Source organism: Lycorma delicatula, chromosome 2 (assembly GCF_047948215.1).
Source record: "Lycorma delicatula isolate Av1 chromosome 2, ASM4794821v1, whole genome shotgun sequence".
NCBI classification, from domain to species: domain Eukaryota; kingdom Metazoa; phylum Arthropoda; class Insecta; order Hemiptera; family Fulgoridae; genus Lycorma; species Lycorma delicatula.
The window spans coordinates 64,902,186-64,928,229 of record NC_134456.1 but is presented as its reverse complement, the minus strand read 5'-3'; the positions used below and the strand labels follow the sequence as shown (position 1 = coordinate 64,928,229).

General features: G+C 29.9%; 1 protein-coding gene across 1 annotated transcript in view; it reads right to left on the bottom strand.

Annotated features, from left to right (window-relative positions):
* The window catches only part of LOC142318875 (G1/S-specific cyclin-D2-like), a 67,151-nt gene that overhangs the window by 23,019 nt on the left and 18,088 nt on the right, over window positions 1-26,044 (bottom strand). The window contains exons 2-3 of the mRNA XM_075355462.1: window positions 23,271-23,486; window positions 12,415-12,583 (exon numbers count right to left, since the gene is read on the bottom strand). Coding sequence (XP_075211577.1) covers window positions 12,415-12,583; window positions 23,271-23,486 — 385 coding nt within the window. The remainder of the gene's footprint in view (window positions 1-12,414; window positions 12,584-23,270; window positions 23,487-26,044) is intronic.

Below are 26,044 nucleotides of genomic sequence, written 5' to 3'. Positions count from 1 at the left end.
AGCCAAGCCGGTTCACTCCATAATATTCAAGGTCAACAGTGTATGATGTACCGCGAGCTCACACACCAACACAAGCACAGCTTCCGGCGACCAACACATTCACACCAACAAACCGACGACCACACACTGACATGGTTCTGGTACTTTATTATATACTACAATAAAATAATTACTATAAAACTCAAAAAATAAAGGAAACTCTTTAAATAGTTAACAAATAAATCAAACAAAAATAATCAAATAAAACAGCGTAAAAGGGGAGTTCAATTTCATCTGAAAGTGAATCCAGTTTCACTACAAAATCCCGCCATTTTACGTTTTAAATCGGGATAATTTTTAATGAATTAATGTATTAAAAAATAAAACTGCTATAATATTGATTGTAATAAACAATAACACTAATAAATTTACGCGATGTTTTCTAACATACGAATAGTCAGTCAATAACCCCAACGTATTGTATTAAATATACAAAAATTACGTGAATGCTTGCCAACTTTTTAACATTAAAATTCTTTTTAACAAAGGAAAAAAATTAAATTTATTATTGTTAAAACTGTCAATCACTTTAACGTCGTAATCATAATGGTCACGTAATTATTAAGACACAAGTTACTTCCAAAACGCCGTAACCATGCCGTGAACAACAAGCATCCATGGCAAACTGGGGAAAAAAGGGCAAGAATTTAATGAACAATAAAATCATACATAATATTAAATAGATAATATAGCCAAGAATAAACAACAACAAAAAACCGTCAATTTAATATGTTCAATAATAAATAAATCAAAAAAAAAAATCTGCCAATTTTGATAAATATTAATTATTACTGTTTAATTAATTATGATAATATATTTATATAACAATTTTCTAAGGACAAATATTTGATCTCCACTTATTTTAAACTGTAATTTTTCATTTCATAAACGCACGTTTATGAACGAACTAGTGAACGAGAGAAATTTAACCTTTACCAAATTAATAAGACATTTTATTTAAGCTTATTAGAGACTACGTACATCACGGAGACTACGTACTAACGGTAGAGCATTTCACTTTCATTTTTATTTCCATAACATTATTTTTGCAAGAAATTATTTTAAAGAAAAACATAAATCAAATCTCTTAAAATCAATAACCAAACGTTAACTGTAGACTAACATTTAATAAGAATGCTACATAATTTATATTTTATTTTACTAATAGGTTTTTTAAAAAAAATTTTCTCAATTCGACCCGTGTTTTTTTTTTTTTTAATGTATGTTCAAATCTTATCCTTCACCAGTTGCATCTAATTCCACGATATTATTTTAATTTGTAGGAATTTCTCTGATAACATCGTAAGTTTCTTCCAAATGACATCAATGTAACTGATGTCATAACTGTAATATCATAAAACAGACAATAAATGTTTTTTGTTTATAAAATAAACAAAAAACTTCACAATCACACACACACTCTATTTGAAGATTTTTTTTTATTTGTGGGGCATCATTATTAAGTATTAGATTGTTATAGTGACGATGTATATCTTGCAAGTCATTAGGCGAAACCAAGAAAATTAGTTGGAAAACTTGTAAAAAAAAAAAAATCCATATTTCTATACTCCATAACAGCCTTAACTCGTGCCCGGTAGTTAGTTTACTCGTTTCTCTGTATTCGGTTTCTAATACTTTCCCTCCTCTACGTTTCATTAGCTAACGCTCATGGGCCTCTTTTCTCTTCAGGATCCACCAATATTAAAAAAAGTAAACAATCATACTATAAAGTAAAAAATAACTTTACAATTCATTAAATAATTAATAGCAAGTAAGTTGTCGGTATTTATTTTTTTGACTGGTACAGATTTCAAAGAAGTCGAAATTTAAAAATATAACTACAGTATAGTTATTCACGTTTAATATTTTTTGTGTTTAATTTTTTAAATTAATTATTTAATGTTTGTAGCTCATTTCAGTTAAAGTACATTTATTAACCGGGTATGTTTTGAAGGCATAATGTAAAAAATATATATAATTATGCAGTGAAATTAAAAAAAAATAATAAAATCCCTTTTATCAAGAAGCATGGTGCGTTGGTTAGTTTGTTTGCTGTGTGTGCTCGTATTTTTATTTTGAATGAGGCGCTTCTACGCTAGATCACAACACATAGTTTTATTGAGAGTACGTTTTACCAAAGTTTTTTTAAAATATATTTTACTACTTTTTTTTATTTTAAAAATTAAGGTAATTATTTTTTTTTGTCTATCACTGTTATAATTTAAATAATGACGTTTATCATTCATTTGAAAATAATTAGTTTAATAATTGATGCGTACTTAAATGCAGCTGCAGTTTTTAAAAAAAAGTATATAAAAACATTAGTTTAAATGCGTTAGATTTAATAGTGCATAACAGAACGAAAAAAAGCTGAAAATATATGCACAAATCAAGTTTTTTGGCCCTAACGTTCGTATCAAGAAGCACGATACGTTGGTTTGCTGTATGTGCTCTCATTGTTGTTTTTAATGAAGCACTTCTTGGCAAAATGCAACAAAGTAGCAGCAAACTGCATTTGCTGCTTTGTTACTACGTTAGTGCGCTAAATTGTATTGTGTACTATAAACAGTACGTTCTTTATATTAACATTTATTATAGTTTTTTTTTTTTATATTTTAAAAAAACTATTGTAGGCATAATTTTTTTTAATTTTATAAAAATAAATAGTATAGAATAAACGTTAATGTAAACAACGTACTGCTTATAGTACACAAAACAATTTATTATACAGTTGTTAGTTCAATTTTTTGTCATTATTTTTCTTCATTTTGATTTTCTTAATATTGTAATGTATATTAAATAATAAAAACATTATTTACGAACGATATAAAACGAAAGGAGCTGCTCCAGCATTTGCTTGGATGCATTGGATGACAAAACCTTGATATGAATAGCACCATAAAATACTTAATCCTCCCTATATTATAAAATGCTACGAAAAATTCTGAAAACCTCAATAATTCGAGAACTAATTGATCTACTGGGACGGGCAATGACTTAAAACACTCGGATAATCAAGTCACACCTAATTAGTTCTCACCCAAACGTTTTCCTCAACTCTTGAGTCAAGATATCAGCGAACATTGGTTTTCCCTATAATATGAAATGGTAAGAAAAACGTTGAAATGCTGGCCGCAGCCACCTAGTTAAAAATAAAAGCACCAGAAAATGAATAAATTACATGAATTTTTCTGCAGATAGAACTAAAACAGTATATTTACTAATTAAAATAAACTATTTCATTAAAACAAAATCATCGACCAATATTTTGGTTTTTATTTAATCTAAGCCACATTTATACACATGATTTAAAAGATTATTAAGATTTTTCTGAGCTTGAGGGATACGATTTTCGCTAATTATTTCGGCAAACATCCTTAGCCTCAACTTGAAAATACCAGCATAATATCACTGCTAGTTGGAATCAGGGAGGCATTTTATGATTTAATCGAGACTTTCATATGTCTCACGATCACAGGACGATGAAGGTTTTTCTGATTTAACATCCTGGCAGTGGCGGCTCGCGCATAGGCACTGTGGAACTGCAGCACCCCCTACTTCTACTTGATATTATTAGTAATATTTAATATAACGAGTCCTTTTTTCTTTAATTCTTTCTTTATACTTGTACAATATATAATCCTTAAGCTTAATGTCAGTAGCCACCCCCCAGTTTATGAAAAAGATACAAAAATCTTTGTATGGAACTATGAGCTTCACATTTCCAGCATCATGGTGTTTGGCTGTTGTACACATATAATTGTACACATGCACACAGAGGAAGCTGCACGCAAGGCTGCGAGGGAGAAAGCACTGTCGCTTCCGCAGTGCCGACCTTGACGTGCTGGCGGAAGGTAGTTGTTTTTGTTTTACTCCGCGTGTGTATGGAACGTTCCTTGTCCGTTCCCTTTTTTAGTTTAGCCGGTGGAAGGAATATGAAGGTGGTGTAGTTGTTTTATCAGTAGTGATCAGGAGATAGCGGAAAGCAAGAGCAATCTTTGATTGCATAATCAGTCCAAAAACACGCTGGAAGGGCAAAAGAGAAGGTAATTAGTAAAAACTAATTATGTATTTGTTTCTGTGTATATAGAAATTTAAATTAAACCTATTGAACTTCAGTGTTTTTAAGCGAACATTTTATTAGGTTATCTAATAATACTAAAAATATTACCTGTATTGACATTTTATTTATTCGGTTTAAGCGCGGCTATTAAGCACAATGTGCGTAAAAACCGTGCGCCATATTTTTGAATGTGATAAAGTGTACAATTAGATTATTATCCTTCTTCCAGCTATTCTATTTGATTCATTTTTTCGGTTCTTTTATGTTACAGAGAACTTTAACCATGGCCTTGAAAAGGGCCAGAAAAATGTTCTACAGCAGCACCCTCACCTCACTAATTTTAGCTACGAGCCGCCACTGTATCCTGGATATCTTTATAGTTTTAGGGAGGCTCTTTGGACCCCTGGATCCGGAGGAAAAGCATGTTTAAATTATTTGGCCTATCGATGCAAAAATTATAGTTCAGCCGTGTGCTGTTCCATACTGAGTCCACAGTGAAGATATTCGATCTTTCGAAGAATTGTCAAAGTTAGTGAATCATTCGAAATCACTTAAACTTCAGAGATCTCACCGTAAGAAGTACGTTTATCCCTTCTATGGACGGTAATATTAAAAAAAGAAATTTAAGATAAAATTTTAAGCTGCTCTAAATAGGTTAGAACATGTTCAAATATAAAAATTTACAAATTTTAAGACGTGAAATTGTGAAATTTTAAGATTTGTATTTACAATGAATAATTTTGTGACATCTAACAAAATAATATTCGGACATTAAAATTTATTAAAATTGATTCCGCTTAAAAATGAATCCCTTGATAAACTTTAAGAATTTAATATTCGTACGATTAGTAAGTTATTAATTATGATAGTATACACAATATCATAGTTATTAATTTTGGTAGGCTACACAATATCAGAGGCTCCATAAAATTATTTTACTGGCATTAACGTTAAATTCTCAACGCAAATGTTAGTTCTACAATCTACAGCTGTTGACATGAAATAATAATCTTTACATTTAATGAGAAAAATATGTAGTCCTAACGTTAGAAAAATAGTGAACTTCTTTAATAATGAAATGAAAGCTAACGCGTAAAAATCGTGGTTCATTTAAGAACGAACATAATTAAAAAATAAATTATCATAATACTTTGTAATATATACGATATATAAATAATAATATCAATTATTACAACGATGTAGTTCACTGGGACATAATGAATGTGATGGCGCTATATTATAACAAACTGATAAGACAATATGAACTTTACGACGTCATTTTTTAATGCAAACTATACCCTCCATCTTTGAATCTAAACTAATGATAATCTAAACTAACGTATAAATATATTATATAAAAATTAATAATAAAATCAGCTAAAATAGGATAAATCAGCAGCGGATGTTTCGTAAACGCGTGTTATTATATTTAGCACAACACAGTGCTGATGAAAGTTCGTTGACCTCGTAGCGACCTTGTATCACGTGCGCCCCTCTTCACCACACCAATAGACCATGACGCCCTCAACCGGCGGATTGCCAAATTAACAAACATTGCTGCATCCACACCAACACACGCGATCAACCCACGCGCGTGCCCATGCATATACGCGCGCGCACACAATTATTAATTATTCATTCAGCGCGCACGCGTGTGTGTGTGATACGGGAAATATATATTTCCCGTATTTTTGTTAACAATACTAATTTATAAAAAAAAAAAAAAAAATTTAAGTGTATATACCAGTTTTATTAGGAAAAAGGTATTCATTAAAAAAATATATATATATAAAATGCTGAACAAATAATGATGAACAAATTAATGTCGAACGTCGTTTTGTTTTTTTGGTTTTTTTTTAGAAATCAAGAAATTTACTGTAATAATTTAATTACTCAATAATTTTATTTACATTTTTAAATACCAATCGTCGATTTCAGTCTGCTGTGTTGATACCTTCCATATTATTTATGTAATTATTACTATTATTTTATTACTGATCTAAAAATCAGATATATTTAACAAATAATTAATCTTAAATTGTTTATTTCATTACTTTTTGTCTTCTTATTTCGCATTTAAATTTATTAAGTCATTCTTCGTTTAAGCAGGAGAAATTTGGCTAGGATAATTTTACATTCAGACCTCTCTGAGATCAAGATATACGTTTAAATCACGTACTGCTGTACATGATTTAAAAACATTGGATAGCATTTATATTACTTCTAGAAAGAAAAAAAAACGTTATAATTATTACATGTATATAAAGTATTTCATCATCCTATAATTACGGTGATTAACTGAATAAACACTCTAGGACGACTGCTTGTAGCAGTTGCGATATTTCATATCTATTGCTACAAATTGTTATTCAAGATGACAAACATTTTCAAACTTATTTAACGAGTGAAATGACAAACTAATAAAATACCAACAAAATAGGGAGCTTTAAGCCAAAGTTTTAAGCAGTGAATGAAATATCGGCTTGTCATTCTGAACAAAATAGTACGTAAAGGATAAATATATGCACTATGCATATTAATATGCAATAATCAAAACAAGCATTCTGTTTTTCAACATTTTAATTTTTGTAGAAAATTATGAATATTACTGGTTAGCAAATAGTCCTGAGACAAAAGGGTAAAAATCACAAAGTTCCGGAATAGGGTTTAATAACATAACTGGGCACACAACTACATTAAAAAAAAAAAATTAATAAAGCCTCATTTGCCTCCTTTAGAACCTCTATCGAGGGTAAAATCATTAGATTAGATTTGAATGACGCCGAATTCTTAAGAACCGTTTTCTCAAATCTACTGCTACAGACACGGGGCCCTCTGTCCCTGTATCTGGCACAAACACAACATGAGTAAATTTTCGTTAATAAATTGCTTTAAAAAACTAATAAATCACACTTTAAGATGTATAAAGTCACATCATTTTATAAATAAACATTACTAAAAAAAATAACAAAGAATCACGATCTCAAAATATAAAAATCATTTCCAGAATCAATAGAAAAATAAAACTTGTGTTACACCATTACTAAAACAGGATATAATAATATCGTATTAATACAGTATTTATCATCTTAATTTTTTAAAGTAATTTCCTTGTTCCACAATCACCATTTTATTGATTTTGAATCATCATTAAAATACTTAACAAAATGCTGTTGTTTATATATATATTAAAAATCCTAAACAGTAGAATTATTAATTTTGTTTTTAACAACATAAGAACATTTTACATAACTCCCACAAAAATTTATTCATACTGAAAAATACTACTGGTGTTGGCGGAAGCATTAGCTATAAAATAAACAACATTTGCGGCAGATAGATAATAAATTAAAAAACTTCATTTCCAAAATAAATCGTAATTAGAGTTACCAGTATTCCCTATTAAATTTTATCCGTACAAAAATAAATAACTAAAAAAAACAAATAAAACATTAATGCTGTTTTAATTTATAAAACTAAAATAATGCTACGAATTCAAGTTTAATGTCATAAACCTACTGAAAGCCAATCAATGAATAAGAAACATACGCACGTAATAATAACAATATATAAAAAACAAATTAAAAAACTCAAATGTAAATGTTTTTACATAATTCAAATATTTCTAGAAGAAAAAAAACAATGTTGTCTAGTTGTGATGACACAGACTATACAATCAGGGAAGGTCAGAACCTGACAATGGACCGACAAGAGTTGAGCTCTCATTCATAGAGAGGAAATCAGCTGGTGTCTCCAGTGCTGCCACACGCTGGGAAATTATAGAGAAAATAAATTACCAATCCTCCTCTGTCAATCGTTCTTCCTTTCTCACAATGGATTATTATTATTATTATATACATACCTACAAACGGCACTCCCTATGTTCTTGTAACTTAAAAGACACCCTATACTCCAACGCGCATAATAAGGCATTACATTTTGTGAATTAAACAATAAAAAATTAAAATTTAAAACGCTTTGAATACGAAATTAAAAAAAAAAACGGTACCTGTGATTTTAAATGCAAGGTAATATAAAAGGGTCGAGGTATAGAGAAATAAAACAATTTCTACTTATAGTACGAAAAAAAAAATCTTTACTATTTATATTTTATTACCCAACGTAAAAAAAAATATCGACTTAAAAATAAATGTGTACTAATTTGTAAATATGCATACACGGACTTATCTCAGTTACTGCGAATTATGCTTATTACAAGTGACGCGTTAAAATTTTTTTGTTTTGTTTTTAAGTTTAAATTTTTTTATATTTATCTTTTGGAGGAGGACAAATACTTATTTATCATGGAATCCCTCAAAAAAATAAAATTAACAGTTAATATTTGGATTTTAGCCAAGTTTGACAAGGGTAAATATCACGATTTCACCAAAAAAAGTCCCGGTTTTTCCTTTTTTCAGCTTTATTGTCGTAACTCTTTCATCAATGAAAAGAATACAAAAAAATTTTGAGATTATTTTATAAAATATATACTTTATTGGGAGTAGGGAAGAATTAAAAGAACATTGTATAAACTACTTATCTATATCAATGACAGGTATTATCACGCCCACGCTGTTATTTTTTTAATAATGTAGCACATTATTGTGGTCAATCATAATTTTTATATACTTCTAATTTAACAAAATAAATATTGATAGCCCTCATTTTTTCAAATTAATTACAAGTTATGAAACCTATTTCATTGATTAATAATTTCATAACTTTTATTTTCTAAATAGCAAATTTCTAAAGTTATTAATTTATTTTATTAAACTAACGAGTATTTTCAGTAATTTACCGAAAAAATTTCTCTAATAATGTATCATTTTTGATGAGGCAATTTCTTTTAGTTAATATAATACAAATTATCTCTGTAATTTCCGTATAGTTTAACAGCACTTAGTTATATAAATCTTTTATCATTTATTTTAGCAATAATAAAAATACAATAACAGTAATAATATTAAATTTATCAAAATATTTTTTTAATCTTCATTTATTTGACAGAACTGATAGTAGTTTGACATTCTATATTCGGAACAAGCAAACAACATACATTTGGTTAATATATGTTTTCTAATTTAAGTACATTATGTTTAAAAACACTCAAATTAAAAGTAAAAATAGAAAAATTCTATGATGACACAATTGTTCACGAGACTTGAATTTTGCTCTAATTCCAATATTTTTTACTTTCCCGACTGTTGCTCGATGTAGCAGAGAAAAATGTAAGCAAGCTATCGGTCGAAAATTCCCCCCGGAAATTTCCATTCAAATTTTTGCGAGTTCATAAATTTTATTTTTCTTGGCGATTCTATAATATTTACAAAGAACTATGTAATTTTACACCTTTATGTAGAATACCGTTAATCTTATTTGTTTTATGTTACTGTTTATATGCCCGTAATACTTAGCGTTCGTGTACAAGCACTATTTTTTTTTATTATAGAATCATTGCTTCCGGGCGCTAATAACGAATCTTCGCTGGGCGCAAAAAAAATGATATAATACTGTACAACTAGAAAAACGTTAAGAATCTTATCCAGAACGATATAAATATCAGAAATAACAATTACATTAACAAAATAACAATTAATTACATTCTTGAGCAATACACTATATTACAATACTTCTTCATATATTTTTATTTATAAAAAAAATAAATTTAATGCTCAATTTATACAGAGCGTTCGGAAAGTTGCTGTGCACTGGAATTATGTAAGTGTATGACGAAACTTTCTTAATTATTACTTGTATTTATAAAAATACTGTTAAAATACTATTATAAGGTAATACATTATTTTATAGAAACGAATATTACAATAACTGGAACAGTCTACAAAAGATGTTGAAAATAACCTCCTCCAAATCAGCACTACACTGCACAAGTTTCAAATTGTTTTCAAATACTTTAACCCGATGCTGTACTGAAATGTTTTGTATGTATGCCGTTATCGGCGATACACTGCTTGTTTCGCTGCCTCCCATAGAAAGTAATCAAGAGGAATCAGATCGGGCGATTGTGTAGGCCAACAAACACCTCGAAATGCTTCGTTCACCAAAGACATTTCGTAACAAAGTCAGATCTGTTAATTGTATGCGCTATGGCTCCATCTTGTTGAAACCAACCGTGATTGATTTCCACTTTTGTTAACTGAAAAATGAAGTCTGTTAATAACAATCACAATTAACTGTATTGTAAAAAAACCATTGGACCCACGTTCAACTCACACAGACCCAGACTCCAATTTTCGCTTCGTGTACAGATTGTTCGTGAAATTCATGGGGGTTGGTTGTTGACCACAGTCTTATATTTTGTGAATTTAATATACCTCCTCAGAAGAAACCAAACTTCATCCATTAAAAAGAGTAATGTCGAGGATACCTACGGAATTTTGATCGATAAAACGTTTAAATCATTGGTAATAATTTAATATTTTGCCATGATCTATAGGTTTCAGTTCTTGAACACATATTACTTGTAGGAGAAAAATTTCAATTGTTTTCTTACAGCTTTATGTCCGGTAGCAAGTCCGATATCTTGCTGCTGTGCTAATTTACGCGTTGACTTTGATGGCCTTTCGACCATAGCATTCAAAATATCAAGCAGCTTCTGTTCTTAGTTTATGCGGTCTTCCACTTCGATCAGCGTCTTCAACGTAGCCCGAAAGTTTTCGTTAAGAATTCGAATTGCATTACGGTGAAGAACAGGAGTATTTGAAAACTTTTCAGAAAGTAGTGCTTCATAAATCAGTATACTTGTCACTTTCACGAAAGACGCGTTCAACGAGAAAAATTCGTTACTCTGTCGATAGAACCATTACGATTATCGCAACTATTGATTCCGATAAATGAAACAAAGCACGTTCAATCACAACTCAACAACTGACGTCTTTGTTTATTACTCAGCAACGTCCGACAAACCCACCCACAGGAAACCAAAAAGAACAGAATGTACCACATAATTCTAAAGCAGCGATTTTCCAAATGCTCTGTATATATATATATACTCTCCCCCCCACTTTCTCTCTCTCTCTCTCTCTCTCTCTCTCTCTCTCTCTCTCTCTCTCTCTCTCTCTCTCTCTCTCTCTCTCTCTCTCTCTCTCTCTCTCTCTCTCTCTCTCTCTCTCTCTCTCTCTCTCTCTCTCTCTCTGTGTGTGTGTGTGTGTGTGTGTGTGTGTGTGTGTGTGTGTGTGTGTGTGTGTGTGTGTGTGTGTGTGTGTGTGTGTGTGTGTGTGTGTGTGTGTGTGTGTGTGTGTGTGTGTGTGTGTACTTTACAGCAGAAAGAAATGAAAACGAACAGGCATAAAACAAGTATTAAAATTTTTAATAATTAAATTGTATTCTGAACAATAAAATAATAAATTATTAGTTACACAAATAGTATTTAATAAACATTTACTAATAATAAATTTTTACTCATACACATGGGGGACTTATAAAACATAAATACTTACGTTAACAATTATTATTAAAAATAATACTAATAAATAATTATGTTTTTAGCAAAAACATAAACAAAATTTAAAAAAGAATCCTCAAAAAAATATATGGTCCGAAGTATAAGGATGTAATGTACCAACTAAGAAAAACAGAAGAATAATATCAGAAATATAAAATACTGAAAAACAATAAGAAAAAAAGGATAAAGCACTAAGGTCATCTATATAGAATGAACAATTACAGACTGACAAAGAAAAACTTTTTATTTTATTAATGAAAAAGAAAAATATAAAAGAGATACATTTAGGAAATTGGTTGATCAATTTAAGTTTCAAGAAAAATTAAAACATAAAAGGAATCATAAATGGCACGAAGAAATAAGAAAATAACAAGCAGAGATGAGAAAATTTTGGGAAAAGAATATACTATATTTTCTAAAAGTGGTCCAAAAATGGCCTGAACAAAAAAATCTCATTCCATAATAAAAATGTTAAAGTTAAACAATAATTTCCGACGACGAAATAAATCTAGTTTATTAATTACTTGAATGTAAATAGAAAAACTTTAGTTAGATTAAATGCAATATTTATTACCTTAAAAGAAAAGAAAGGGATTTTTATTCAAACAATTTTGATTGTTCGACTTAAAGAAAATTGTTTCTAATGTTTATTTCCATTTTTTCGGATATATTAATCATAATACTAAGATCAATTAAAATTAAACAAATATAGTGCATCCTTAGTGCACAGAATAATTAATATCGAGCAAAGTAAAGATTCAACAATTTAAAGAATCATCTACATATACAGCAGCATAAAATAATTTTAAATATCTTTAATAAAATCAATATATCGTAATAACCAACATACCTCTGGCGCAAAGAGTAATAAACGTTTGTGCGTGCCGATGAACCATGTGCAAATTGATTAATGGGTCCATAAGTAAAGGCAATCTTCTTAATATATGACAAAGAAAGTTTTGTGGTGTTACAGCTGCTATATCCCATTTTAATTTGCTTAATACTAACATCTCCCACCTCTGAAACAATTAATTAAATATTAAAATAAATCATTAGAATAAAAATAACACAATACATTTGTAACATGAGAATATTAATTTTATTATTCCGAAAATAAATACATAAAATTAATACGATAAGAAATAGAAATATAACTTAAGACTCTTGATCAAATAAAAAACTGAAACAGAAACGTTAACAATACAAATCAATTTATAAACCTATTACAATCGTATTCAACATTTCAGGATTATTATTTTTCAGAGAACTTTAAAAAAAAAACGTAAAAATAAATATATAAAAAATTGCTATGCCTTTTCTAGAAAAAGGGTATTTCTTGTGTTCTAATGGGTCTTCTTTTATTCTTCTAACAATTACTATATGTACATTTGCAAAAAAAAAAAATAATGCAATACCGTATTTTTAAATTATTTATTTAATTTTAATGTACAGTTATAATTCAATTTTAATAAATTGTTATAAGTAAGAATTCGTTCAGAATTCACTGATAACTAACCTGTAAAATTTAGACTGTTCCTCGGAGAAATATTAACTGCAATCCTAAACTTACAGAAAAATCAAACATTTGTAAACAATTAAATACTTTAATTTTTTTTTTAAATTGACATATTTAATTAAGAAATCATAATCACTCAAATTATAAGCTGGAAAATATGATTATTGTTAATTTTTCATAATCAATAAACACAACTGATTTCTAAACTGTTGAATATGGTTTATTTTTAACAATTTATATTAATGTATACTCTTGACCAAAGGTCAGAAATTATAATGAAATAAAATTGGCAACAATAATAAAATAACTAGTGTATTTAATTGTGGTAAAAGATTAGATAAAATCTGAAGTACAGTTTTTGAAATTTTTATAACTATTCGAGATTGAGATTTTTTACAACTATTAGGAATGGATGCAGTGTCAGATCTTCATAAAAAATCATCATTAAAAATCTGAATCATTTGAACATTAAAAGTCTGTCCTTGATCAATTCTTACGTTTTTCATTCTTCCCTTCAGTTTTAGGTAGATTTCATAAAAAAAGCTACCTATTGTAATGGGTACCATGATTCGACTTCCGGAAAATTTTGACGTATCTTCGCGTTTCACATCCCCCAGACCCCAAAACCACAGTCAGCTAAATCGTTTATATATATATATATATATATTTCACTTTCTTGTGGATACGATAACTGCCGTAATTTTGCGCCAATCACTTTCAAATTGAAACATTAAATATAACGACCAAAAATCACGGTCGAGTTCATTAATGGGCAAAATCAAACCATGGGGGTGGAAATGGGAGGGGGGGTGCTTTTTCGAAAAAACAAAATATCATTGTAACTTTCTTATTAAGTAAAATTTCAAATTCGTTTAGGTTCCTAAAATTTTCTCTAGATAAGGGCCTAAAAATTAACCATGTAAAGTTTTTTGATATCACCAACCATTGACCCAGGGAATAGAAAAATGGGGTTTTGAACACAAAAAAAAATCATACCTCCCTTAATAGGCACAGTATTGAATCGGTTTAAAGTGTTTTTTAGTCCTCTAAACATTATCTAAAACTTTTTGTCTGAAACAATTTTTGATATGACCAACCGTAAGGTAATATAAGGTCTTACGGCAAGGGATGACCAAAACAAAATATCGCTATAACTTTCTTATTAAATAAAATATCGAATTCGTTTAAAGTTCCTACTATTCTTTGGTTAAGGGCCTAAAACTTATCTAAGTAAAGTTTTTGATATCGCCAACCATTGATTGGCCCAGGGGGTGGAAAAGATGGGATTTCAAAGTAAAAAAAAATCATACCTCCCTTAATAGGCACAGCATCAAATCGGTTTAAAGTGGTTGTTAGTTCTCTAACATTACCTAAAACCTTTGTCTATAACAATTTTACATATGACCAACCGATAACGGTAAGGATGGCCAAAATGTTGCTAGAACTGTAAGAAGATGAGGCTTGTCGTATGCCAAACATGTGAAAATTATTCACGTGCAACCATTGTGTTATTGAGTAAATTTGAAGTTTTTCTTAACTTTAAGGTGGAATCCTTTTAATCACCTACTTCGCACCGGTTAAATCTACGTTCGCCTTCCGACGTGCCGAAAGGGATATGTTTTGTTTTTCCATCGATATTTTTATGTAATTTCAAAAAAATAAATAGTGGGTTTGTTCAATACCTTTGACAGATTCAGAAAATATAATTCGGAGACAAACAATTTTATTTGAATGTATAACAAAAAAATTTTAAACGTTTAAAAAATGTATAACCCTTTGTAAAATTTTAACAAAACAAAAAAAAATTACTAGAGACATTGGAAATAAATTACTTATGTTAAAAATTCATACAAAGAAGTAGTTACGTTTTTTTTTTAATCACAGGCTAGCACAAAAAAGTCTTTTGCAACAGCCACAGCTATCAAGATTAATTTCTTATCATCAAAATTTATCAAGGAAAACAAAAAACCATTTACTTATTTAATATAATAATTAAAAGTATATTATTCATAACTAGCAAGCAATTTATCTTTAATAAAGTTCTTAGTTATAGAATGTAATATGTGTAAGTACCGATAAATAATATGTATATATTTATAAAATAAGGAATTAACAAGTGTGTATCTCGCCCGCGTGCGTTTCTTCGTAAGTATTCATGTACACCACATCGAAGAACATAGTGAAGTGTTAGTAAGTTTATACCAACCCGTGTGGTCTTACTAACTTCCGCCGAAGCATATACCGACCACATTCTCAGCCTGTGGGTGTGAAAACCGAGGAAGTTTAATTGTATAATACAGTAATCTAACCGATACTAAATTAAATGGAAAAAATATGTCGGAACCTTATTTCTTAGAATATTAGAAAAATTATTCAACCGAATACTAAATGTTTTGAATCGCAAGATTTTACGATTATAATAAATTTCTAAAACTGTATTTTTACAAGTACGTTCAACTAATTTAAAACATACAGTAAAATATTACAGATTAATATGCTGCTTCAATTACATCAACAAAAAACATACTCTATTAGCAGACATTCCGATACCTTGAATAAAAATTAACTATATTTCGAACAAAAAGGTTTTGCAAGATTTTTGTCCTTTTGTCTTTTAAATCTGTATCTGTTAACGTACAAGCAGTTAATACATCAATTTAAACCTAAAATTCAAACCTAATTACTGTTAAAAAAAGGAAATTTGATATAAGTATATTATTTATTTCAAACGTTTAATAATAATTTTAGTCACCAAAGATATCGAGGGTAAAATAGGTTGATTAGCGTGCGGGCAAGTGTGAGCGAAATATGCAAAAGATAATAGGTGAAGAGGAATTCAGTTATCATTTCACGAATTTTCAAAAATGTCTAAACAAACTATAATTTTGAAAGAATTAAAAACACAAACCGTTCAACGAGAGAAGGAGGAAGAAAAGAAAGCCAGGTGATGTTTGAAAGAAAAATTATCGACCTCTTCATTTAAAAAAAAGAACGAGTTAACGAAAGTAATATTATGCATTATTACACACGTGATCATGATATAATTATAATACAGGAATTCGGAAATTCAAAAATCTTTGCGAAAATAATATATGATCCGTGTTCATGCGATAATATTCGTTTGATTTTACCTACAATAATTAATAGTAGATATTATAGGCAACTTAAATTATTATACAACATTAAAATATTCGACCGATATATTATTATCATCATGTGGTATTTTGCCTGCGGCCGGTCCCTGGCACCATTGCTGTCTCCAACTTTTTCTGTCCCATGCTTTTCTTTTCGTTTCATCATAACATTCACTACCAACCTCTTCCTCTTCTTTTTTCAACTTCAACGGAGCCTTCAAGAACTGCATTTATTTATTTAGTTTTCCCTAAATTACATGCCCGATTCAGTTTCCTTCTCCTTCTGATAGTCACCAATATTGTTCTATCTTCATTTATTCTTCTTAATATTTCTACGTTACTTACTCTGTCCACCCATTTTATCTTCTACTCCTCCAGAACCACATCCCTAAAGCCTCGAGCGAGCCTATCTTTTTCTTTTTTCCCAGTGTCCATGTTTCAGTACCGTACAAAAGGATACTCCGACTTAACATTTTATCAATAGTTTCCTCATGTTTAGATCCATGTTACCGCAGAGTATGTTTTCTTTCCAAAAAACACTTCCTTTCTCTCATTCACGTTCATAACTTCTGTTTTCCTCACATTTATTCTCAATCCGTATTCCTTCACTCCTACTTTCATGCTTTTATCATTCCTTGTATTAAATAATATGCCAATGAATATTTAATATGTTATCCCATATCTGCATAAAGTAATGTATTATTTGTAAACGTCCTTTCAAATATTTAACATCCGATCTCTTTCCATCCTTAATGTGTACATGTGTGTATATATATATATATATATATATATATATATATATATATATATATATATATGTGTGTGTGTGTGTGTGTGTGTGTGTGTGTGTGTGTGTGTGTGTGTGTGTGTGTGTGTGCGTGTGTGTGTGTGTGTGTGTGAAATGAAACAATTTTAATAACTTATCCGTTCACTTGTACCAGAAAAATAAATTTTAACCGACTCTTAACATCAATCCCTTACTATCGGTAATTAATACATCGATACTCGTACGATTTTTGTATGCACAAAAACAAATTTGTGGCCATATTTTGCGTTAAATAAATACATCATTTTAAAAATTAAATCATCGCAGTTACAATAGTTAGAACTAGTAATAGTTATTGTACTAGAAATACATAAATGGGAGTACTACTAGAAACCAATTAGTTTATTCGTTATTCTCACTCGATATATACAAATGTAATTATATATTCAATTACTTATTTTAATATGAGGTTTGTTTTTAATAAGCATTTAAAACAAATTCCATCTAATTATTACTATTGTACATAATAAAATAGGCACAATGAGTTCGAAATAGTAACATTCAAAGAACTGAGATTAAAAGGAAAAGAAGTAAATAAAGAAAAGAAAGAGCCGTAGAATGAGCATAAGAGGCGTGAGAAGAGAGAGTAATATTGAATGAGGGGAAACCGAAGGGGGGAGTGCGGGAATGGTATGCAGAGGAATGGTATGCAGCAGCCTGTGTAGTGTGTACGTGTACTGTGTATAAGACAACACTCACAAGTACACGTACACACACATACACACACAAACGAGGCTGGCAGGTCTTAGCTTAGCAGGTCTACCTGTCGGCGGCAATTCCAAGAAGGAAAGAAAGAAGAAGGTTGAAGAGGAATGACAGGAGGAGAGTAAGAAAAAGGAAAGGAGAAAAGAGAGAAGTTAACGTATAGAAAGAGAAGAAAAGAGAGCTGCGGTGAATAAAAACAATCCGCTTGTTGTACCCGGGTCGCCTTGCCAGGCTCAAGTGCACGCCGGGCACATACCTTGAGGAGAGAAAACAAGAGGCGCCGCCGATATATATCTATGTATATAATATAGACTATAATAGCAACCCTGTTAGTACATCATGATAATCATGAGAAACCTAACAGGCAAGATGAGGTAAAGGACGAAGGAGGGGTAAAAACCGAACTATTTCGACCCATCTACCTTATAAAACAATAATGATAATGTGCGTATTGTACCTATATGACGTGATGTTCCTTGTTTATCGCACCCTATCCCTCTCATCAAAGAAACCCGCTGCAGTTAATTTATATTAGTTTTTCTTGAGCGCGCGCGAACGTATATACATTCTCGCTCACACTCACGCTCGCCGATTCGACATGCAAACCGTACGTTCGCAACGACTAAAATTAAATTAATAGGCCTACTACAAAAATCCAGTCATCCGAATCGGACAAGAAAGAAATCCGAAAGAACAGAGATCTAGATAACAAAGCTAGCGTAATAGTTTCTAAACCATATAGATGTTTTTACAAAATGACACTAAATTTATAAAAATCGGTTCAAACGTTTAAGCTCTATCGTCAAACGAACTATCGCTTATACACGACGGAAAGGATAATCTTTTAATGGATAATCCTCTGTTGTGCTGCACGACTAATTAAAAATTGTTAAACGATTCTGTATAAAACTTACTGCAGGATAAATAGGAGGTTTATATTAAATTATAATTAGTATAGAATATTTAATTGTAACCTATATTTTAATTATTCAGAACACGGTTTAAATCATCAGACGATTAGCCTACCGTATGGCATATTTACAAGCATTAAAAGTAACCGAAACAAATCTGTTTTTAAAATGTAAATAAAGGAAATACGTTAAATAAATTATCATACAGGATTTGTATAATTCTAAAAGAGCCGAATAATAATGAATCAAATTTAATTAAAATAATTCATACAAAACAAGGTTACAATAACAAACTGAATGAGATGCATATTCTACCTCTCTTTATATAAAAAAATAAAAAAATAATAATAATAATAAATAAAACCTTTGTTTTTATATATAGGCGACCTAATTCACTTTTAACTGTTATAAAATACTAGAATACAATTAAATTGATTATTATTGTTCAGCGGAAGATAATAGGCTTTTTAATCCGATGGTTAGAATCGTTTTATACTAACGAAACAATTAAAATAAACCCCCATCTCTAACAGATATTCATCAACAGCAATTGAAAAAGAAAGAAAAAAGTCTAATTATTAACGAAATTTCGTTAAATATAATCGGTTGTCAATAAGAAAGAGCCTTCAGAAGTCAGTTTTAACAAAAAACAGTATAATGTTCAATCTGGAGTTGAATATTCAAAAACATAAAAGTTTTTGAGGTAATTAAGCCAATAAAAGAATATTTATTTACGATCGGTCCTTATTCCTGGAGGTGAATGCTATAATCTAGCGATACACAATGCAGATGATGAATCAAATAATTTTTGTTTAGTACGCTAAAGAATTATTTATTATAGTTGATTGAAGGCATCACTGACAATTTAGATCTCGGGCTTTTCATGGACGAAGCTTGTTACACTTCAGAAATTTGTCAACAACGGTAAGAAATAACGGATTATGAAAATCATATATTTTTTTGAATTTCTTCCACACCCAAAAAAATCGGGTGTATGAAGCACAGTTTGAAATACTTTAGTTAAAGATTAATCAATAAAACTTCCGATTATTGAAACTACTCTGAATACCGAATATTACCAAAAATTTATCCAATAACTCATTACTTAATTGTAAGAGCACGATCCTAATTTCTGGTTTCTAAGAGAGTGCAACTCGTCAACATTTATAAAGATGCAGCAAACATTTTTGACCAAAAAAAATCATTACGACAGCAATCAGGTTCCCTAATCTTACTATTCTACATTTCTTCTTTCCTGCTACTTTAAAGACATTGTCTACAGGAGCACAAAACATACATTAGTGAAAACAGACTATAAGCTAAAAAAAATAAAAAATAAAACTGCTAGAAGTTTTACAGCAAGTATTTATCGTATTTTCAAAGAAATAATTCAATTTAATGAGTCTACTTCAATTTTTAGTGCTTGCTAAACTTAATATTTATGTAAAAACTGAGAAAAGTTTCCAAATGAAAGTTCTAAAATTCACACTTAAAAATGAAAACTGAATTTTTTTTATTAAAGGGATCCTAAAAAAATTTAGAAATAGGAGTTAGGGTCACCAGTCAACAGTTTCCAGTATTACCATAGATTAATATTTATCCTTAATTTTTATTTTAAAAAAACAGGTCTATCTATCCATACGCGCTGAAAATACTTTTTTAGAATTCAATAAATAAATTAATGACCTTTAAACGTAAATATATGAAAGTAACGAAAACTATTTAACACAACTATTTTAATAAAGGAACAGTAATGCCAATTTATTATTATGATTTTATTTTACAAAAATTAATAAATCATTAATCTACGTAAAAAATTAGGTTACATAAATGGAAAAGAAACATAATATACAAAATATTTAGTAAATAAAAGAACGGTACGGCGGGACCACCACGTGAGAGGGCAACTATAACTTTAACCTCCAAGCAACAGTGGCTTATTTCAGACCACACATCACACATACCTGCTAAGGTAAAATAAAACAGAAAAAGTAAGGGAAGGGATGCGTATTATGAAAGGACAACTTGTATGAATTCACGCAAGGCAAAAATTTTAAATCGACAACAGAAAAATACCGAGAAAATAATTATGTTCAAAATGTCAATTGAATTTAAAAAATACAATTTAGTGAATTTTTCACGCTTGAAACTGTCAAACCTTCAAAACATTTCATACTTATACTTTATAAACTTCATGTCCTGGATGATTAATAATTGTGAATGATTATCCCTATCGAATTTTATAATGTATATAATTATGTACTTATAAGCTACAACATATACGGAATGTTAGCTATGTGAGCACGAGGAGGAAAGGTCACACCCAGTAACTCGGCTCTAAATGGGACCTCTCATCGTCAAGGATTTTATTGCAGCTGATTATAGCGATAGTAAAATTAAAACCCACCCTTATTAAACTGAAATTGCGACCAAAAATACAGTTTAAACAAATTTAAGTAAATGGGTAATTTTCTATTCCATTTCGTACATAATATTAAATACGCATGCACGTTAATATTAAAATATCCCATTTTTTTGACTACATGACACAATTTTGAACTTTAACGATCAAAAACACTTAATCAAAGATGTATTAAAAAATTATAGAAAAAATGTGTTTAAATAGTATTTGAGCGTTATTCAAACGCTTAAATAGCGACAAAATACAGAGGTGGAAAATATCAACTACAAAAGAGGCATTAGACATTATAACGTAAACTTATCGCAAAAAAACAACTAACCCTTTTTTTCCCTTATACAACGTATTTCAAATTTTAGAGCATTTCTATCGAAGAACCAGTAAAAATCTTCCCTAATTTCTTTTCATTTCATCTAGATTATTTCCTATCTGGAAATTGTACGTTCAGGAAGAATCGTTTAAAATAAAATGTTTTTTTCCGAAAAAATCCTAAACTTTACTAACAATTCACTAACACTGGATTTACCCAGATCATGAGATGTTTAAAAAAAATGAATATATTATTAATATTCATCAATATGATTAACAATTTATCTTTTCTTCCGGGTAGATCTGATTTTATTCTCAATCTTGTTAAAACTTAATAGTGAGCTAGAATAATCAGAGAATTTAGTGGTCTCTAAAGGTCTTCAAACTAAAGTGGATACAGCTCGACTCTTTCCTATTTTAAATCTAAATCAAAAGAAGAGGAGGAAACTCAGTGATATAAGAAATAAAATATACGAATAACAATGAAAGGAAACGTATAAATAACAAATGTAAATCAAAATATAAAAATATGAACAGTGAGGATTGACCATTTAAACCTGGACTTACAGAACGTCTGTGATAAGATGATGAATGGAGAAAAGTATAAGCAGAATCGGCAATATAAGAACAAAAAACGGATTAGAGTAAAAGGAAGAGAAAAGAGTTACTCCATATAACATCATAAGTTTTATAATACAATAAATAGGAAAGACTTTCGTTACCCTAGCGTTATATAACAAATGATATGAAAGGCACACGTTCTAGTGGCCATTACAAAACGGACAAATGGAGAAGTAATACTTCATCGGTAACTATAATCAAAGAAATTTTCGCCAAAATCTATAATGAAATAAATGATGTCACAACAAAGCAAAAAGAAAAAAGCTTATATCATTAGCCAACTTCATGAAGTCTAAACTTGTAATACCTAATAACCGAATATTCTAATAGATATAAACCACCTCTTTTTTGGTATCCTAAAATTTCGTAAACCCACTTTTCTTAACATCCAAGGTACATAAAAATCTGAATTTTGATTTAGGCGCCAAGACGTGACGTCGGTGTATTTGCAAGATACGACTAGATTGTTTCTTCTGGTAGGAATGACGTAAGTAATCAGTCGCATTTATCTCGGTATCGCAGTAGGCATTTGAATTATATTTTTGATCGATGACTAACATATTAATGAACGCAACATCATTTTTTAAAGATTTAAAATTAAACATTTTCAGTAAGTATTTTTATTATCATCACTAGTAAATGATATCATTTAAAGAAAATGCAACTTTTTTGCGTGAATATCCGAATTATATTACTGTTTTTTAATGTAATGTGTACGAAAAAAAAGATTTTATCAGAGGGGAAAATATAAAAAAAGGACTACGCTAAACATCCATCAGAGGTAAAAATAAATAAACAGTAGACTTAAGCCCCGGTAGTAAATTTTATTCTTCGGTAAAATTCACTGTAACTTGAAGAAACACATCTTCTGAGGAAAATGCAACGGTTCATTAAATAATAATCGAAAAAATTATAGCTTTTACAACGAAATTTTTTTAATATTTACCAGTTTTTACCTGACATAAATCTCTCTGTCCTGCAATCACGTAACTAAACTAATTCATGTTAACCACAACAAACATTTCATTTATTTATTTGTTAGTCATTAAATTTTTCTTTTTTCTTTTGTATTTTACGAAAATAGTCGTTTCCATTTAAACAAAGTTTCAGTTCAACAAGTGTCAGTCATATGATTGATTATAATAAATTAGAATTCTAAAAATACTTGTAATTTACAAATTAATAATATACAAGCATATTATCGAGAAATAACATCAAAATACGGTACACCGCTAACAATAATAAATTAAAAAGACCTTACTCACCCATAAGTCATCAATTGTTATGCTTTTATCAGTATAACCGACTAGCGCTTCAGCGTTTATTGGTTGTGTTTCTCTTAGTTTAGAGCTAAGAAGTAGACAAGTCGTGCCCAACAATTGTAATTGGCTCTTTTTAATCGGACAAACTTTTAGGAACCGGTCCAAATAGTTAATAGCTAATAGGAAAACTTCTTCCTGACATTTTTCTTCTTCGCAAACCTGAAAAAATAGAAAAAATAACATTATTTCTATTGACAGTACATTAATATCCGTACAACTAAGTTATTTACGTCCTGATTAAAATTATGCGAAAATATCAAAAACCTACAACAACTTACATGGATCGATGGAAAAGGTACATTGTAGATAACATAATAATAATAATATGTAAAAACCGTATTGTTGACGTTCATGTAAGGTTTTTTTTCAAACAGTTTCTTAATAACATAAGAGAAAATTATCTACAAAAAACGTATGCATCACTTCAAAGCAGTTGATGAAACATAAATTTGTAATGATTCTAACAATCAGTTGAAAACTCTGGAATTTGTAGAAATCGAACGACATAGATATGGAAACGGCTTTAAAATCTTACAAAAAAATTAAAAGTTTTCCTCCAATTTGGATCGACTGTCAGCACAATGCTTCTCTGTATTTTATTCCACAGAAAACTTAAATTCCTTACCGTCAAAAAATCAGCTGATGTTCCACTCTTTTTTTCTTTTTCCTGTTTAGCCTCCGGTACCTACCGTTCAGATAATACTTCAGAGAATGATATGTATGAGTGTAAATGAAGTGTAGTCTTGTACATTCTCAGTTCGACCATTCCTGAGATGTGTGGTTAATTGAAACCCAATCACCAAAGAACACCGGTATCCACTAACTAATATTCAAATCCGTGTAAAAATATTGGCTTTACTAGAACGTGAACGCTGGAACTCTCGACTTCCAAATCAGCTGACTTGGGTTCACCAACCAGACCAACCCGGTGGGTTTGATGCTCCACTATACTGACTTATCCTCACGAAGGGTGTAATAAAAAAAAAAAACTGAGAAATGTTAAACCACCGAAAAACCTTTCTTACGGATTCCTTAAATATCATTATTTTATATTAATTTCTGACTAAATTAACCGTAAATTAAAATAACAAATATGAAATTGAACAGTTAGTGCAACTAAAAATCTAAATTTAGTTAAAATAATAAAAATAAATCCGAAACGCCCTGGTTACTTTAAATTACTCACGTGCTCCAAAGATATGTAATTAAGAGTGCAATTAAAAAATAATGAATGACATCATTACTTTTACAATAACAAAAATAGTTCTTTTAATTCGAATTGAACAAAGGTCCAGGAGCATAAATTCAAGTAAATTAAGTGACAGTTTGTTTCTGCAAAAAAAAAAACTAAAACAATAAAGAGTTTTTATCTATTTATTTGTTCCTTCTTATCTACATCAAGGAGTCAAGATTATTACAGTTACTAGATAAAATCACAGTTATCGTAGTAAAACTGACACAGACATCTAATCAAGCCACAGTTACATGCCTTAGTATTTCGTCGACATGGTTCATGACAACACTACTCATAAATTTAAACGAATATTATTGCATCAATAGTACAGTTTAATGTTATGTATATTTACAAAGAATCAATAACAACAATCAATGTAATGCATAAAAATCATTGTACTTATACTGTATTACTCGATTATTGTTATGAGACGCAGTAGCAGACGTCGCGACGGGCGCCTTTAGTTGTTTGATATGAGGCTCCTACAGTTGTTAAATGTGACTGGCTGTACAACTCATGACGACAACGGCGCCGACCAGCCAGTATGTTTCTGTATTGTATGCAATATACAGTATAAATGTACATTGCACTACACAAATGACAAGTCGATGAGAGGCCCCGATGAGGGTAGCAAAAATTTTACTGATTCTACAACTATATAAACGAATCTAAAACAAAACATTGTAACACCTCATGTCAACAACCTCAACGCGCACAATGAAAATAAACTAACACAATGATCCTTCCTAATCTTTTCGTACAAACTTTAGAACCGTAAATATTATTTTTTAAGCTCGTACCGTCTTATAAAAGAAACACGAGGATGTAATTTAGAAATTGAGGTGAATCCGATACTCGAGATCTTTAATTGTATCTATTATTAATAATATTCATTTATTAATATCGTTAAAATCAATACAAAAATCTGGTCACAATAGGGAAGAATCAATGATGGCGATATCCTTTCCGAGAATTGAACCAGTCACTCGATCGTTTACGAATTCAGGCACCTTAAAGAAGATTTTTAGAAGTACAACCTTTTTCTTCATAACACAATCTACAGTTCGCTTTTATTACATTAATCATACCGAAAGTCAAGCAAATAATTAAATTAATCCAAAATGTAACCAAACATCTTCAATGTAATCCAAAACGTTTGTTTCTGCTAACGAGTAGACAGTTCAGATAATGTATAAACTAGTTGTTTCTGTGTAACTTAATTAGTCCTACTGCTGTAACTAATTTAAAATATTTGAAGTAATAGAGGAAAACATAATCGCTGTCTTTAATAATGATGACCGATACGTCCCTAAAATTTACAGATAGAGAGAGAAGTTTGCTACGATTCGTAAGGCAGTCATAATGATTTTAATTAGTACATTCATTCGCTTTTCAAAACAAAAAAAAAATTCCATTTATTATATTCCTCATATTCTTTTACGGTACGTTTTTTAATCTTGCAAAATGATTTTACCACTCTCGG